We start from the raw sequence: 12,516 nt of genomic DNA, 5'->3' as shown, positions 1-12,516 counted from the left end.
CTCCTACTCTATTTGGTATGTATGTGGATGAGGTTTCTGACTACATTGAGAGAGATGGTGATAGAGGTGCACAGCTGGCAGGGACATGAATTCCACTATTGTTATATGCTGATGATATTGTGTTGATCTCCGACTCTCCGGAGGGGATGCAACATCACTTGGATGCTTTGCATAGGTTTGCCCAGGAAAGTGGTTAGTCCGTCAACCTTGGTAAAACCAAGGTCATGGTATTTAATACCACCCCACAGTGGATCAGGAGGTCAACGCCCGCATTCACATACAGCCAGGAGAAGGAGTATACAGATGCTTACACTTACCTTGGAGTGGTTTTTAGTGGGCCAGCATTTTTATTGAGGAGGGCTGCAGAGACTAGATTGACCAGAGCCCATGCAGTATTGGGTAGATTGGAAAGGATGTGTTCACAGGTTCAGTTCAGGAGCCTCGGACGAAGCTCTGGCTCTTTGACACTTTGGTGGCTTCTGCATTGCTTATGGAGCTGAAATTTGGGGACCTTCAGTGGGTCATCACGGGAGGACAGGCCGTAGTGATGGATGGGGGGACATGGAGAAGCCTCTAGTCTCTATGATCTCGCGGCTCATTAGAGCCAAGGCTTCAGTACCACATGCCATTATCCGAGCAGAGCTAGTGCCCCCCCACTAGTGGTTGAGGCGCTCACCAGATCTGTCTCCTTCATACACCGCATGTGGGAACTTCCCAGGGACAGATACACCCCCCTTGCACTTGAGTCCTCTCGACAGTTAGCCATGCTAGGAGATACGGCATGTTGGTATGGGGAGATGACATCATGGTCTCAGGCACATGGGTTCAGCATAGACAGATTGCCTCCCTTCCAGTACTCACTGGATGCGCCCTTTCTAACTCATACACATTCCGAGATCACCAGGCTCATTCGACAGGACTTGACTCAGCTAGACACCAAGAGGACATGGATACAGCCAGCACAAGAGCTGGGCACGAAGATGGCTTTCTACAGAGAGCATCTCCTCCAGCTTACGGAGGATGGTTTTGTGACAAGGCCCAGATACATGGACACCCACTTGTCTCATGGGATACGATGTGCTATTGGCCAGATACGCACATCTTCACACCAGCTGCAGATCGAGACTAGGAGATATTGCGGAGTACCAGCAGAGGCCAGGACATGCCCCCTGTGTGACATCGAGCCGGAGACAGAGTTGCACTACACATGCCACTGCCCCATCTACTACGAGATACGAGGCCGCTTCCATTGCTTGTTCAGAGAGGGCTTTGGACCATTCTCTAGAGTCATGGGGTACAAGGATCAGAGATGCCTGGGTTTGTTTTTGCTCGAGCTGCGCACACAGAGAGAGCCTGATGAGAGGAGAGACTAGCCAGTTTCAAAGACACCACAGACTTCTTCAGAGCTGCCACTGGACACCCGGAGGAGTTAGTACCACAGCAAAGCTCGTCGCCTTACACTAGAGGCACATTGATCGACCGAGCGACTGAGTTGGGGAGATCCAGACGCCCACAATTGTGGAGGACTACACAGCATCGACAGAGGCTGCATCAGAGGATTCGGATCACTTTGGCTCGACATGCACGACGCCCGGTCAGACTACTGACCATGGAGGAGATTGATGAGATCCGCCAGTGACCGATTGTGGATCTCCTGTGATGTAGCTATCCCAGCTAGTTGTTTAGCTGCTTAGTTCACACCTAGCAATTTAGGATTCCACTGTATTTTATTTTGTCATCTTGTTACTCTAACTTTGTATCAAATCCACCACATTGTAACTTTCTGGTCTCATAGGTCACTTTGGCCTTTTGAAAACATTAATATAACATTTCATTTCAGTGTGTCAGACACAGGTGGAGACGGAGGAGCACTTCATGCTACGATGCCCAGCTTACTCAGAGCTTAGACAGAGACTTGGGATTGAGGGCACTCTCCAGACATGCATGAGGAGGAGAGACCAGACTCATGTGGGCCATTTCATCACAGGAGCACTCCACATACGTGAGGAGTCTACACGACCACGACCACATGACACTAGAGGTGTTAAGCAGACGATCACTCAGTTTTTCCAGAGAATGACTTCAAAGGATCCCACACCGCCGACGACGACCGGGCTGACACTCGAGAAGGCAGAGGCACAGCGAGCACGACGCCAACCCCGGGAGTCAGGATACCGACGGTCCCGTCTATACCAGCAGGATATATTGAGGATCCGTACACTTCATGAGCAGCAGCTGGAGAGGGCCCACTCCACCACACATTGGAGCACCCACTTACATCGGGTTTTTCAGCCCCTCCCCCCCATGTACCACTTTTTATACCCATCACCCATTACACACTACTAGCCAGCTCTGATACAGGTATGCCCTCACACTTTTACTTTCACTCAGCACAAGGTAGTCATTTTCTGTTGTGACAGAGCTACATCCACAGCCATATATTCATATGGTCAGTATCTGCGGTACCAGAGCCATATATACCCATATCACCACACATTACCATCATACCACCACACTGCACATCCCGGTTCTAGATTAGCTTTCATTTCAGCATTTTATTTTCAGTATTTTCTTTTCCAGACACCCGGACTACCACTAGATGTACATTGATTTGTCTCATAGGCCGACTTCGGCCTTTAGAAGACGTAAATAAAGCTCTCTCTCTCTCTCTCTCTCTCTCTCTCTCTCTCTCTCTCTCTCTCTCTCTCTCTCTCTCTCTCTCTCTCTCTCTCTCTCTCTCTCTCTCTGTGTGTGTGTGTGTGTGTGTGTGTGTGTGTGTGTGTGTGTGTGTAAAAAGTAACCTTGTGTTTGTGCAAAGTACTAGATCTACGCTAAAATCCTTAAACCCTTCTGCTGCACCTAACATGAATAGATTCTTATTGTAAAAGTCATCCTAAAAGATCATTTCGACTAGGTAAAACCAAGACATAATCTTGGTTGTTTTTGTACAGATTTCAGAATTACGCCGTTCTTGTGGTTGCTTTCTTTGTAATTTTGACCCGAAGTTTTGACCATTATTAAAGGATTTTTTTCTTCCCAGAAATAAAGATGATCTACATAATACTGCACGTTCTGGCAACCGGAGGTGACTTATCTGATAGATGGACATTCAATGGCTATAAGACAGTAACGGAAGAGGCTGCGAAAAAAATGATGCATAATAATGCCATTAAGCAAGACTGAATTCCTTTTTTGAGTAGTTTTTGAAGTGCTAGACTAATTCTTCAGACCTTCACAAACTGCAGCCTTAACTTCACTCTTGCCAGACTTGCATGTGAATTTCTCAACCTAAACATACATAGCCTGGAAAAGGGCCACACAAATCACGTCATGCTCCAGAAAAATGAAGGAGGCAGCAAAATTCTAACACTTGGGAAGAAAAAGTTTAATCCTAGGCTACTTGTATTGCTTCAATGAAGCCTTGTCGATGTACCCTACAAGTTACGTCACTCTCCTGCGTAATAAAGGAGGCAAAATTCTAATGCTTGGGAAGCAAAAGTATATTCCTGGGCTGCTTGTATTGATTCAATGAAGCCTTGTCGATGTGCCCTCTACAAGTTACGTCACTCTCCTGCATAATAAAGGAGGCAAAATTCTAATGCTTGGGAAGCAAAAGTATATTCCTGGGCTGCTTGTATTGATTCAATGAAGCCTTGTCGATGTGCCCTAACAGTGACAAGGCTTCATTGAATCAATACAAGCAGCCCAGGATTGCTTCAAATAGTGGAGCTAAAATAATGCCCTTGTCAAAAAATCTTTGGCCTTCCTAAGTATCCAAATTTCATGCGTGACAAAACTTCAAAAGCTACTTTACATGGAAAAGTACACAATGGCGAAAGCAACAACTGGTTCACAACCGATTGGCATCTGCCTCAAACAGCAATTAAAACTGACCAACACTCCATACTTACCATTCTGGTGTAAGTCTAAACGAATCAAGTGTGATAAGCAGCCTATTGATTCTGGAAGCTCACTGATCATGCATTTTGCTGCAAAACAGGCAAAATTTGAGTGGCAGGTACATTTGTGATCTCAAACATTCAGGTTTTAATTTCTATACCTGCATTTATTTCAGTGAGGTTTACAAGTGAACTGAGTAAGCCATGGGGAATTTCCTTCAGCTTGTTATTCTGTGACAGATAGGCATAAAGTTCTCTTATTACATCTTATTACAGATAGAGGCATGTATGTCGCTAGTTTGTATAAGATGTGTACCTCCACATCCAAAACCAACATCCGAGTGCAATGCTGCAGCTCAATTGGTAGTGCTTGCAGACAGTTATTGGCGGCCTGCGCAAAACAGACTACAAAATTACATGATTTGACTCCTACACAATCAAACAAAAATTTTCATGTAATAAGTGTAGAAGGCATATTTGTTTCACCTTTTTCTGACAAAAGAAATACTTGCAGGAGTCATACTCCCACTGTACCTAATCCCCACTTTAGTTGTGACAATCGCTCCTTGTACTACCTCCCAATATACTGAAAGACATGGTTGAATTTGGAAGTTGCTAGTGTATACGAAGATTGTGCACAGCTACCACATGGCACAGTTTGCGAAAAAAAGCACTATAGAATCCTCCTTTCTCCCTCCCCCTTCAGATGTCTCTTTTTTTCTGGTGCTGATTTCTATTATTTGAAAGAACCCCAGAGATGCTCAAGACAAGCCGGTTCCCAGACCCTAGGGCAGTACAAAGCTGTGGTACATCTGCCCAGTTCCCCCGTAGGCCACGGGCATGCTCAAAGGCTGAAACAGAAAAAGTGGAAACCTCTCCCAAAGACAATAAAAATGCCCTAGCCACCTAAGTAAGGAGAGTAGAGCGACTCCCAGCAGCCTCTGAAAGATAGGTACTTCAAACATGCTGAACAAATATCTCCATTGGTGATAGCATGGGATTAATAAAGGTCCTGTAGCAATCCAGAAGAACGACCAGCTAAAAAGTACAATGTACAGCTACGGACGAAGACGTCATAGTCATACAATGTACAGCTACGGACGAAGGTGATAGCATGGGATTAGAAAAGGTCCTGTAGCAATCCAGAAGAACGACCAGCTAAAATTACAATGAACATGAGAGAGAGAGAGAGAGAGAGAGAGAGAGATGAAATGTTATATTAACGTCTTCAAAAGGCCAAAATGACCTATGAGACCAAAAAGTTACATCCATGTGTGACTCTAGTACAATGTCTGAGGAACATAAAAATAAAAACAAAGGGTACCTAGAGTGAGTAGGTACATAAGCCTACCCTACATCCTCGTCATCATCAACATCACATACATCATAGAAAAACATATAGGAGGGGTACAATCACATAAGGCTAATGAGGTGTACAATGGAGAAAGTATACAATGGTGATCATCACATGAACTCTTTGATGGGTGGGTCTCTAAAGCATAGCCTCAATGTCCTCCATTGTCAACTCTCCCCCCCCCGGGGGGGGTGTGCGCTCGATGTCGCTCGACCATGCTTTGTAGACTCCGATGTAGACCTCGTCTACGATGTGAAGATCCTCGCATCTTCAGGCCTTGTGAGTAGCCAAGCTGGATGGCTTGATCAAAAAGGATGCCCCAATGAGGGTGTGACTGGGTAACCTATGGTGGGCCATCTTGAGTAATCCCCTATAAAAAACGTTATTTACCTTCGTATGGATCCTCTTGTGTGTAGGTCCTTCCTCGGCTCTTGAGGGTAGTCTCTCTAAGTCTACAAATCTCCAGCAAGAAGAGACCTAGGGCAAAGTTACACGGAACGAGAACGGGGATCTCCATAAGGAAGGCCCCCCGGAAAAGCGGAACAAGAACAGGGGCCGGAATGGTAAGCTTAAAATATGCTTAAATTAGGTTGGATTTAACCTATATGTCAGTAGAGAGCCATACACAACCCATTAGTCCAAGTAGAATCCTATTTAGGCAATGATTTTTAATTCTTAAGGCTTACATGCGATTGTGCTACGCTCCGATGGCCCGACACAATAACTGGTTGCAAACGCACTACACACAACACATGAACTATGATCATCCTTCACAGAAGCATCAGCAATGAGTCATGACTCATACCTGATGTTCACCTCTGAGTGGGGGCACAAGAGCATCCCACCTCCCAATCTGTAGTGGTGCCCTAGATATCATGAATATCATCCCAATCCTCTTACATAGGCTCAACCTCATGTGTAAATCCTCCTGCCTCTCCAAGCAGCTCTGCCTCTGCCTCCATCTCCCACTGTAGAAAAGGATCTATCACTTTGCATGCTGACTTGCAAAGCATTCTTAAGTTTGCACTGACAAAAACAAGGTCATTTGCTTTCTCCGCTCCAAGTCGGTTCCTCTTTCCAGATACAATGTGGCTATACACACTCCACAATTGCTCCAAGCAAGAGGAGCTAACCGCTTGGCTGAGAACGCGGATGGCAAGTCGCTGAAGATAGGGACCATCTGAACCATTTTCTTGCCACCACAAGACGAAGGAAATCTTGGTGCAATCAATTTGGACATCGACTGTCCCAAATGATCCTCGCACATCCCTATAAAATGCAAGTTGATCCTTGATTTTGCCCTGCATGTCACCATCAGGATGAAGCTTCTCCAAGATGGTATTCCAATGTTTGTTCACCTCCGAATCATGCTCTTGTCCTGCACCCTAGAACTCTGGATCCAACACAAAAGTTGCACCATGAAGAGGTGAACTAAACGCATTCCACCTGCTACTGCAAAGGTCTTTGATTTCTTCGAGCCTATCTAGATCCTTCTCAAGATCTTCAAGAGCCTCCACCATGAGATCCATTGCTTCGTAGACCTTGCCAAAGTAAGGTTGTTAGATTTTCTTCATCTCCAGATGCTTCGCACACTGTCTACAAGCTCCTCACCACTCACGTGCACTGGCCCTTGGTTGTGGATTGGTCACCTGTACACCTGTTGGATAGGGATCTAAGGCACACTTAGGGTTGTTCAACACATCTTTTAGACCTGTTTTGGTCACATATTCCCACATTTATATTGGAGGGTCATATTTTTAGGTCATTGGGCTATATTGAGGATTATTGCCCGACCAGCCCCTATTCTCCTATATATAGGAGGGGGGACACCCTCTTTCTCATTGTATTGTCTCACACCATGTAGCCATCTGGAGTTGTTGGGCTGCCAACCTTTCTACCATCTGTCTCCTGCCATGTCTCTCTCTCTCTCTCTCTCTCTCTCTCTCTCTCTCTCTCTCTCTCTCTCTCTCTCTCTCTCTCTCTCTCTCTCTCTCTCTCTCTCTCTCTCTCTCGCAAAGTTCAAACATTCATTCCGCTGCACCTTACACAGAGGGAGTCGACTGATCCTTGCGTGAAGCCATAGGTGCCGCAGAAAAAAAATTGTGATCGGATTTCCCGTAGAAGAGAAATCGGCCGTGCTCTGATACCACTATAACAAACTTGGACACTCCAAGTCAAGAAGCAATCACGACAGCACCAAATAACCACTTCAAAACAGTTCACAGTTCACAATAGATTTGCACTGGCCCGGCGGAGTTCCGTGCCTAGAGATATTGGCCCCAAAGACTGGCGCTCCTTTCGGTATTTCTTTTTGTATTAATCAGTGTTCAAAGTACAAGAGTGGTTCGAGTCTCACTCTTAGACTCTGCGTCCAGATGCTCTCTCGAGTGGGAGCCCAAACCACATAGTTATTTGTTTACAAGGGATGCCAAAAGCAGTGCCCCAAAAGCTTCAAATCAAAAGCAAAAAGTCTTACAAGCGCTCTCTTGAGCTTTCAGAAAAATAAAGCAATGAGTTCTCTCTCTCTCTCTCTCCTTGCAATTTGCGTGGAGACAAAAGCAGATCTGCCGCCGCAGCCCGTAATTTGCACCGCAATTTCCGGAATGAGGCCGTACGGTGCCACGTCATCATCATGGGTTCTGCCCTGCTGCCCTTTTAGGGTTAGGGTTAGGGTTAGGTTTTTTGGCAAGTTTTAGGGTTTGCAGGTTTTAGGGTTAGGATTTCCAGAATTAGGGTTTCAGCAGCAGCTAGGGTTAGGGTTTCCAGAATGCTCTCGGGCAGCCGCATCATCACTTTGTGACAGACACCCTCTAATACAACTGTTCAAGTAGTCAATCGTCCCAAGAGCCAAAGTTTTTTAGTGTTGATAGCTTCCATTCATTGAATGAAACATAACTAACTAGTTTTCCCTCATATCTCCTTCCCTCCACTCCATGCATCCTCAGACATAAATAAAAGCAGGATAACTCAAAGGATTATTTAATGACAGAGGGAATGAGAAATGCCCACCTTTAGCTCTGCCAACTCTACACAGCAACCAAGACTTGAAGGGAGACTGGACAGCTTGTTGTGGGAGCAATTCAAGCTGTAAAACATTTGAAAAAACAATGATGCAAAAAACAGAAAAACCACTCGCAAAGGACCCATTTGACGAAACTAACAAAGCTGTGCCTCTTACCGAACTAAGGCGCTTGCTGCACCAATCTCAGCAGGCAGTGAAGACAGTGTATTACCAGAAACATCAAGAGATTTCAGGAGGGTCAACCTGCTAGTAAGTAAAAAAGCTCAAAATGGAGTGTGAATCTAGTCTTCAAGACTTTACAAGGTATCTGCATTGGTAAATTTTATAACAGCACCTGCCAATGGATGATGGCAATGATGCTATTTGATTGTGGCTCACGTTCAGCACTGTTAAAGACTGCAAATTTCCCAGTTCATTTGCCAGGACCTTGATATTGTTGTGAGCAAGTAACAACTTCTGCAGCTCCACCACCTTCAAAAACCAATTAACAACACTTTGATACTTGCTGGGATGTGAGCGAGGGAAATGCTGGATCTAACTCTATCAGATACAGCGTACGAAGAGCAGGACCTTGGTCATGGTGTAATGGTAATGGAGAGCATCGTGAGAAGCACGTGCATTCAGCTAATTTCATTACCGCGAGTAACAGATACGAGAGCATGGCATATGAGATAGAGAGCAAGCACTTACCTCCCACCATTTCTCATCAGTGCTAGCTGCATCAAGCAGGTTATAGACCTGAGGGGGCACATCACTTCAACGCAAATTAAGGTTAAAGAGAGGAAAAGAGAAATGGTGAAGAAAATAATGAAGAATGTAGAAGAGCTGTGGTAGAATGCGGCCAATGTATCACAGAATCTGGAAGACTTACTCAAGGGAGCGATTGGAGAGATTGAGGGATCCTGATGCCCGAGCGACCTTCAAGAGCTTGTCCATTGTCAAGTAATGGCGATGGTGATGAACGCGATACTTAGCTCCGTGCTGCGAAGCAGCATGCGTCTGTCACTTGCCTATGGCGATCGCACAATGGCAACCAACGAAGTAGACCCGCATTCGACACTGACATTGTGGCCTGCTTGATTACAAAGCTCCGTGTGATCATGACTTCTCCGATATGTTTCATCGGAAATTAGGCCGCTCTCACACATGGCCCCTGTCAGAGACATCCGGATTCCGCGGCCCGCCCAGACTTGAGTGGAGCTGTCGTGGCAAATGATGGTTGGACAGAGAATGTGTGCCGTTGTTTTGCAAACAGCACCGGGGCAGACACCTCGCCCGTCTTGACTCGCGGGTAGTGCAATTAGAGGATTTGAACCCGGCACGGTAGCCGTAACCCACGGAGCACCTACCACCGAGGCTAAGGCTATTGGATGACGTTGAGAAAGGAAAGTATAAATATGATGTTTGTTCGCCCTGTGTGACAAGCAAGGCGCCCAGATTTTACTTCTACGGCCCTGTCCGTCGCCTGTGTGTGACAGGGGCCTAAGTTGGCCCTTCTCTTGCATAGATGGGCTAGCATGCACAGCCAATCTACAGTGATCTCAAAAGTGATTCCAACTTTGGGCGAGAGAAGGGCGATGTGGGGGGGTCGCCCATTATTCTTGAACAGCGGCCATGAGTTGGCAAGCCAACTCAACTTTGCTACGTGACTGTCGAATGCATGTGACTACAATTTGATCGTGGCGCTCATATTGATTGGTCCAACTTAGCTTTCTTCGTATCCATCCACCCATGTCTAACAGGGGCCTTCGGCTCAAACATGCCCCTTTTGAGATGGGTGGCTACACATTTTACACACCAAATGTTTGCATAGCTTATTGGTTGAACACCACTACTAAAGACATGCACTGGTTGAAGCGCGTCCAAGGTTGGGCAGAAATCATTGACTTCCCATCCCCTCATTATGTTCGGCCAAGGTTATTTTACCCATTGTCCTCCACTTCAACGTATGGACCCGCAACCCACATTTGGGGAACATGTGTGAACATCCTTTGCCTAGTTGGCACAACCTACATCGTGTCAAAACTAGGAGGGATTTCTCCATGCATGAAGGCGACAAGTGGAAGGCCATGAGGGGGTGTGGTTGAGGTGTGTGTGGGTAGGCAGAGGTGAGAGGTCACTCACATCATCTTACAATGGTATCAGAGCTGGTATCCAGGTTCGTTTACCGATGCGTTGCTCTCTCATTAGCACTGTGCTTCAACTTGTAGCATCGCCGCCTAGTGGCACCGCCCAGCAAGACCACTGACAACCATCACGCAATGCTTGTGCAGCACGCGTGCAAACGACCACCAGTCCGCCATAGTCATGCAGGCACTCCAAGCTCTTCCTCTACAACCCCTTTGACAACTTTGTCACCTTTTCCAGCACCTTTGTCATGCATGTAATAGCACATCAAGGACACCATAACCAGCTTAGTCTAGGGAGCTCCACCTCTCACGACATGGGGTTCCACCCTTGAGGGAGTCGTCGAATAGATATCGGCTTCCACTATTGCATGTGCCATGAGCATAGCTATTTCTTTTTACCATGTACTATCGTATGTTGCCAGTCGATGTCAACCTTAAGGACACGTTCTCATTAAGAATATCATAGTTCTTTCTCGCCATCCAAGTGCCCAGAGAAGGCAACACTAGGAAGTAGGGGTAAATACGACCCTCAATTGCCATCTTGGTTGAGGAGCAAGGTAGTAACTTGAAGAAAAAAAAAGGGAAGCAACGAAGTCAAGCACCTATAGGGTCAAAGAGGGTAGAAATTGGAAGAAGGGTTGAAGCCAAGGGGAGAAGATATCAAAGACTAAATATAGCATAAATAAAAGGATTCTCGTGAAGATCAACCAGGAGACGGTGACCTTCAACCATTGCAGCGATGATTACTTGAAGTAATAACAAGGAAGTTTTGTTTGTTTGTGCATAGCCTTCTTGGCATTCTTTTTTACTGTCTTTCTCAAAGCTTTAAGTGAGTTTTGCTGTAATGGGAATGGCCTATGAACTTAGAGAATAGCGGAATTAAGAGAATTAGAGTGAGCAATTTTGAGAGCATAGAGGGTGAACTTAATTGGTAGTAGCAACTCTATCATAACACTTAATTAACTAGGCATGAACAATACTTTTACAAGAGAGAGAGTGTAGAGAATATGACAACAGTTGAGGACCGGATTTATGTGGAGCCGATCCCCCCTCCAAAAGGCATTTGTATTATAGATTCTCTCATTAAGAGAGACTTGGTACAATACAATCTTTGTGTTCCTTGAGACCTCCTTGGCAATATGAAGATGAAAGGTTCACACACCAAGCTTTTGCATAATTTCAACAATCAATCTTATCTTGGAAACAATCAAGAACTTGTGAACATCATTAATCTTTGTGTTCCCTAAATCATTTGAGTGCATGAAGATGTATACTTTTTATGCATCAACTTGTGCTTAAAGCAATAATTAATCTACCTTGCAATACAATTAATCTACTTGCAATAAACCATTAGTCTTCTTGCAATAAGCATAACATGCACTTGTAGAAAGCATTAACTATCCCAAGCCTCAATCCCAAGACCTCAAACACCTTCGAAGGTGGAGAGAGCTAGCAAGGAATGAGGGTAGGGAAGAGGAAGAAGAAACATTTCATAGGAGAAAGAAGTAGTTCCTCACTTATCATACTCTTGTTGCTAGCATGCATAATAGCATAGTAATGAAGAAGGAGGAGATGGCAAGCTTAAGCATTGAAGCATAGCTCTTGGTTGGATTTGCATTCCATAGCCAAGAGAGTTGGTGTAGGCTCTCAACTTCTCAAGGAGCTTGGAGAAGGAGATGGAGCTCTTGCACTTTGCATAGCACACAATGAGAGTGTTTGTGAGTGTGTGTGGGTGAGTATACCCCCTAAGCACCCCCCTAGCTTGCTTGGGTCGACCCCCCCTTGTAGCTCATGCTTGAAGCTCATTGGACCCCTCCAGGCCTAGCCAATCACAAGCAGGAGCCATTACAAGCAACATGGGTAGCCTTAAGACAAGTGTCCCCCTTTCCCCTTTGAGAGAGAGGACTTGATAAATGCAAAATCAATTAATTAAATATCCTAAATTATCATTGGACCCCTTGGGTGGCCAACCAATAGGCTTCAGGCACACCATGAGGGCAACATGGGGAGGAACTTGACAAGTGTCCTTGCTGCCTCTTCAAGCTGGGGCTTCCCTTGTGTGTGTGTGTGTGTGTGTGTGTGTGTGTGTTCTCTCTCATCCCCCCCCCCCCT

The 12,516-nt window shown here is 45.6% G+C and overlaps 1 protein-coding gene across 2 annotated transcripts in view; it reads right to left on the bottom strand.

Moving 5' to 3' along the window:
• LOC147461866 (Leucine-rich repeat (LRR) family protein) overlaps positions 1-9,458 on the bottom strand; it is a 61,505-nt gene extending 52,047 nt beyond the window's left edge. The window contains exons 1-8 of one of the 2 annotated variants that reach the window (XM_086509338.1): positions 9,147-9,458; positions 8,966-9,029; positions 8,610-8,746; positions 8,432-8,518; positions 8,263-8,338; positions 4,216-4,290; positions 4,061-4,130; positions 3,912-3,989 (exon numbers count right to left, since the gene is read on the bottom strand). In XM_086509338.1, coding sequence (XP_086365464.1) covers positions 3,912-3,989; positions 4,061-4,130; positions 4,216-4,290; positions 8,263-8,338; positions 8,432-8,518; positions 8,610-8,746; positions 8,966-9,029; positions 9,147-9,211 — 652 coding nt within the window. In that variant the 5' untranslated portion in view covers positions 9,212-9,458. The remainder of the gene's footprint in view (positions 1-3,911; positions 3,990-4,060; positions 4,131-4,215; positions 4,291-8,262; positions 8,339-8,431; positions 8,519-8,609; positions 8,747-8,965; positions 9,030-9,146) is intronic. The other variant, XM_086509337.1, reaches the window with a different exon arrangement.
• Between the last annotated feature and the right edge of the window lie 3,058 nt (positions 9,459-12,516).

The sequence above is a fragment of the Adiantum capillus-veneris genome, chromosome 3 (assembly GCF_014529385.1).
Source record: "Adiantum capillus-veneris isolate H3 chromosome 3, ASM1452938v2, whole genome shotgun sequence".
Taxonomy (NCBI): Eukaryota; Viridiplantae; Streptophyta; class Polypodiopsida; order Polypodiales; family Pteridaceae; genus Adiantum; species Adiantum capillus-veneris.
Note: the sequence above shows the minus strand (reverse complement) of the source record. Positions and strands in the feature narration are given on the sequence as shown.